General features: G+C 35.3%; 1 protein-coding gene across 1 annotated transcript in view; it reads left to right on the plus strand.

Moving 5' to 3' along the window:
- Nucleotides 1-1,294, plus strand: part of LOC131161894 (zinc finger BED domain-containing protein RICESLEEPER 2-like) — a 34,829-nt gene extending 33,535 nt beyond the window's left edge. Inside the window, exon 4 of the mRNA XM_058117911.1 lies at nucleotides 1,139-1,294. Coding sequence (XP_057973894.1) covers nucleotides 1,139-1,294 — 156 coding nt within the window. The remainder of the gene's footprint in view (nucleotides 1-1,138) is intronic.
- The last annotated feature ends 4,706 nt before the right edge of the window (nucleotides 1,295-6,000 follow it).

Genomic DNA, 6,000 nt, shown 5'->3' on the forward strand with positions numbered 1-6,000 from the left:
TCAAAAATAAAATTATATATATTTTTAACACAAAAATTATGTGGCATGAGTTTATTTCTACGTTACATTTTTTATGAAAATATGAGTAAAGATGAGATTTTCACGATATTATTTTAAATTGCATAAATTATAATAAGATGATTTTAAAACCCCTTATGGCAACGAAAGTTCAAAGTTACAGATGCTCGGTACCGCAGCTCAAAGTTTATACGGATCAGAGTGCACCCACACTGTTTACAGAGTGGTTATTTATGTTAGTGGATTTCTCCTGAGTGCACACCTGGTTCCGGACCAGGACTTAATAAAGAAAATCTCACTTAAAGTTTACGTACGTTGATTTAGTTTGGTCGGCCAACCAGCTAAGTCCAGTCTTTGGACCGCACAACCCAGTCATGGGGGTAAACATGACTTATAGCAAACAGGCATAAGGGTGGTTTTTACAATATATGTTTATACATATTTAATTACGTGTATAAAATTACTGATGATTTGAAGGAAAAGTATATACATAAAAATGATCATTTTAGTGCTTAAATGACGATCTAAAGAAAACGTATAAGGAAAAGTATATGTATATTTATCATTAAATATTTATACAGTTTTAAAGTTAAAATTTTAATTTAACAGTTATAGTATATGATTATAAAATTTTACTTTTATAGTTGATGGTAAAAGTTTTATGTAGAAATTTTTAAATTTATATTTATTCTAAAAGAAATTTTGAAATTATAATGTTAAATATTGTTTTACGAAATTTTTAAAAAGCTCATTTTTGCCACACACTAATAATAATCTTATTTACTTACTGAGCGTCATCTCACTCCAATCATATTTTTATTTCTGATAACTCTAAAGAGCATGTTGGAAATCAGGTTTAGCAAGCATGCGGGTGAGGAGAGAAAAATAAAGATTGTTTAGAAATATTAGTATGATGCCAGATATTTATGCTTATGTAATTTTTCTTCTTTTGAAATAAATGATTGTAATATGGATAATTAGTGCTCTGGTTTAATAATAATTGAGTTTATTTGCTTCCGCTGTAAATTAGTAGTAAAAAGTTAATATCCCAGGCCGCTCGGGGTCGGGGTGTTACAGAGAACCTAGTGGTGGCTGTGGTGATTATCTCGGTTTCCAGCAGGACCAGCAGCCGGAGAAGTGCTCGGGGCCCTGGTGGTGCTGTCGTGAAGAGTTGCAGGGGCTGGAGTGTAGCCGGCTAGAAGGAATGGTGGTCGGATGGTTTTGTGGACTGGGAGGAAGACAAGGGGCTGATGGTGGTCGTGAATGCAGAGCTTGAGCGCGGGAGGGCGGCCAGAATAGTCCTTGGTGGCTGCTGGCGACGACAGGGGTGTGTATCAGGGGCTGTTTTGGTGGTTAATGCATGCTCCAGGCCAAGAATTGCAGCGGAAGATAGGGAGGTTGAAGGAGGAAACAGCGTGAGGGGAAGAGCTGGGTGAGGCAGAGGGTGGTTGCAGAGAGGCGTGGAGTATAGAGGGGAAGATTATAAGAGATATGGTGGCGAATGGAAAAACTGTGCGGGGCAGCAGGGGAGCCAAATGACAGAGGGAGAGCAAAGGGGTTGAGTAGAAGCAAGATGGGGATTTTTTTTTTTTTTTTTTGTGCCCCCCCCCCTCCGGCGGCTGTCTTGGTTGTGCTGCGCCCCTCTCTATTTATAAAGCAGACTAAACCCTAAAACTACATTTTTTATTTTCTTTTTCTTTTTTTTTTAATACTTTTATAGTAATAATAAATATGGTAACTAATAATAATAATATCTTAATAATAATAGTAATGTAATAATGCAAGATTTGAAAATAATAATATAATAATAGTACGATAATAATAGTAATAAAGTGATATTTAAAAATAATAATAATAATAATAATAATAATAATAATAATAAAGATAATAAGAAAAATAATAGTAATGTAATAATAATAAACTAATATTTACAATAACAATAATAAGAGAAATAATAATAATAACATATTAACAATAGTAATGAGAATGGTAATGATAATAATAATAAAATACTATGATAATAATAACACTAATACTAATAATAATAATAATAATAATAATAATAATAATAATAATAATAAAAGTGATAAAAATAAAATAATAATAATAATAAATATATCCAAAATAATAATAATAATAAAGTAGTACTAATTATACTACTGGTAATAAATAATAATAAATAATAAAAATGATTATAAGAAAGTAATAATAAAAATACAAATAATAATAATAATAATAATAATAATAATAATGAAAATAATAAGAGGGGACCCCTTGTTCTATCTGGCTACGACAAAAATAGGGTGCCTACAAAGCTTACCTTTCATTCAAAATCTCATAATTCCCTTTAATGGAGCTATTTTCAAAGACACGTGATCTCCAACATCAAACTTCAGTTTCCTGCGATGAGTATCAGCATAACACTTCTGTCGGCTCTGAGCTGATCATGTCTCTGATGAGTCGAACTTTATCATATGCCTACAACAGTAGCTCTGGCCCCACAACTCGCTACTCACCTAACTCATCCTAGTAAAGAGGAGAATGACATCTTCTACCATAGAGCGTTTCATAAGGTGTCATGCCGATGCTGGCCTGATAGTTGTTATTGTATGCAAACTCCACCAGCGGCATAAACTGGGTCCAACTACCCCCAAAATTCAGCACCCATGCCCGCAGCATATCTTCTAATATTTGAATCACTTTCTCAGTCTGGCAGTCCATCTGAGGACGAAACGTCATGCTAAAAGATAACTGAAACCCTAAAGCCTTCTGCAAGCTATTCCAAAACTTTGATGTGAAACCTGGGTCTCTGTCTAATACTATAGACACTAGCACATCATGAGAGTGGACTATCTCCTGAACATGAATCTCTGGTAATCTATCCATGAAGTAGTTGACTTTAATAGGAATAAAGTGAGTGGTCTTCGTCAATCTATCAACGACCACCCAAATAGCATTCTGACCATGTGGTGCCAGCGGCAAACCCATCACAAAGTACATAGATACATGATCCCACTTCTATTGTGGGATGTAAAGTGGCTACAACTGGCACGACGGCCTCTGGTGCTCAGCTTTTACCTGTTGGCACGTCAAACACTGTTGTACAAACTCAGCAATTTCCCTCTTCATGCCGTTCCACCAGTAAAACTCTCGCAGATCCCTATACATTTTAGTACTACCTGGATGAACCGTGTACAAGGACCTATGAGCCTTCTTTAAAATCGTCCTCCTTGTAAAAATCCCCAAAAAGAGATATAAAATATTAGTGGATTGATTTCCAAAAAAAAATAAAAATAAAAATAATTAATTAATCGGATTTAAAAAAGAAAAAAAAGAAAAAAAAATTATTAATTAAAATTTATTTTTATTTTATTTATAAAATATATTATTATTAATATTAATTAAATTTATTATTATTATTATTATTATTATTATTATTATTATTATTATTATTATTATTATTATTATATATATATATGTAACCACCTGAAGCTTCAGGTGGATTCTAATTGAATTCACGCAACCCCCCCCAACCTTTCTTCTTCTTCTTTATCTTCTTTTCTTTCTTTCTTTTCTTTTCTTTTCTTTCATTTTTCCCTGCGCAACACTGAACTGACATTCTCTCTCCCTCTCTCCTCGATTTCGTGACGGATTTTCACCCAATCGAAAATCCAAAGATACCACTGGACTCCATTCGCAGCTGCCGTCATTTCTACCGGAGCGGATCGGTGGTAGGAGCGGCGTAAGCGTATTCCCTCGGGTAAGTCATTTCCCCATTTTTCTTTAATTTCTTGCAAAATATAAGCCCAATTGACAAACGAATACCACCACGAGAATTTAGGGATGATTCTCTATAAGTCTAGTATGACGGAATTCTCGTGGGGGTGTCGGGCCAAAACCCCAAATTTGGGGTGCGGCGATTATTAAGGGGCTTATTTTCAATTAATTAGCATTAATTTGGAAATTCTAAAATATTAAGCATCTAGGACTGAAGTAGGATTTCTAGAATTTAGGGTCCGGGTGAGCGCCGCGGGTCTAATTTTGGGACCCGCAGGCAGAATTTGGAAAATTAAGTGGGGATGTTAAATAATAATTTAAATATTAATTTGAGGTATATGGAGCCTAGGGAAGGCTAGATGAGTATTATTTTGGAGAAATAAATTAATTAATTTGAGAAAAATATAAATTGCAAGAATTAAATTTCAGGTGCCAAGGGCGTGAAATTTTGGATCCTAAGGAATTTCTCAATAGCCAGGTAAGGGAATAAACTAAAATAGTAATTTTTCATACAAATTATTATTGATTATGAGTAAATTTATTTTCAGAAAAGCATATGTTATATTGTGTATTACGAATGAAATGTACGATTGGGAAAATACTGCTATGATGATTAAAATGTATATGTATGTATGAGATGTAAGGAATTCACGATTTTAGAATATGAAGTATGACTTTTAACAGCATATGTGTGGCATGAATATTATTTTATGTGAAATGTATTATGATGTGAAAGATTTTACGAACCAAGCATGATTTCAGGTATTATGAAAATATGAGTTATGTTGTGATGGTTTTGACGATTATGTAATAAATGATGTATTTTCAGTATATATATACCTGAAACAATTTTGGCGCGAGGCCATATATTTATGTTATCGGCACGAGGCCGTATCTATGTTTTTGGCGCGAGGCCATATATTTATGTTATCAACACGAGGCCGTATTTTTGTTATTGGCGCGAGGCCATGTATTTATGTTATCGGCACGAGGCCATATTTATGCTATCGGCATGAAGCCGTATTTATATTATTGGCGCGAGGCCATATTTACTATGATTTTGGCGCGAGGCCATATGTATGATTTCGGCGCGAGGCCGTATCTATGTTTTCGGCACGAGGCCATAATGATGTTACGTGTGATCATGTATTATACGTTTTTACAACCAGGATGTTAGTTTAGTTCAGACTAGGAGCTCAGTACCGTAGCTATGGATTAATTTTGGCACGAGGCCTTATTAGTGCTACCGTCCCACAAGGGGATGGGAGATGAATAGTCGATGTGGCTTTCAATAGAGTGTGGACGTCCACCTGGCAGTCCGGACCAAGGTGTGGCGGGCTCATCGTACTTACAGACATATTTGATTTGGCAGTGGTCGGCCAGCCATTGTCGAGTCCCGCCTTCGGGCTGCACAACCCGTCATAGGGGGTAATACATGACACTAACTAGCTAGTCATCCTGGGTTTGTTTTCAGTACTACAGTTATAACAGAGGATTTTATGTATGTTATGATTTATTAATAGATGTGAAAATATATGTTTACCCAGTACGATATGATGATGTTTATAGAATTATGAAATGTACTGTATACATACAAATGCATTAAATATTCAAGTTGCCACACAGCTATATTTAGTTTATTTTCTCTTACTGAGAAGTGTCTCACCCCCAAACTTAATTAATTTTTCAGGAGCCCCTGAGAGACCGACAGGTCAGGGCCGCCGTTGAGCTAGTGAGATTACCCTGTGAGAAGGGTAAGATTTTGTAATAGCGTCAGAGTTATTTTGTGTTTGACCCTAGAGATATTTTGATGTATATGAGGATGTATAGAATGCTCTGGTATTATGTTTTATGATTGGATGTTTGAGATTTTATGTTTACTGCTGCTAGGTTTTCCGCTGTGTTTGACAGGTGTCCCCGCTACCCACGGGTTCGGGTTGACCATTTTATTTATTATGTGATATTTTATGTTAAGAAATTGAGGGACGTTACACTTCTGATGTCCATAACTACAGGCACGCAAAACCTGAAATGGAACCTCAAGGTCACGTCATCAGAAATACTGAATTCATCTCCCTATCCGTCCTACACCTTAGCTATCAGATATGCTAATTTTGCGTCATCTCTCTGAGCTTTCTTAATCATTTTCTATAGAGTAGGCTACACTACCAAGCTAGCAATAAATGCTTGAGGATTACTCTCTAC

Source organism: Malania oleifera, chromosome 8, assembly GCF_029873635.1.
Source record: "Malania oleifera isolate guangnan ecotype guangnan chromosome 8, ASM2987363v1, whole genome shotgun sequence".
Taxonomy (NCBI): domain Eukaryota; kingdom Viridiplantae; phylum Streptophyta; class Magnoliopsida; order Santalales; family Ximeniaceae; genus Malania; species Malania oleifera.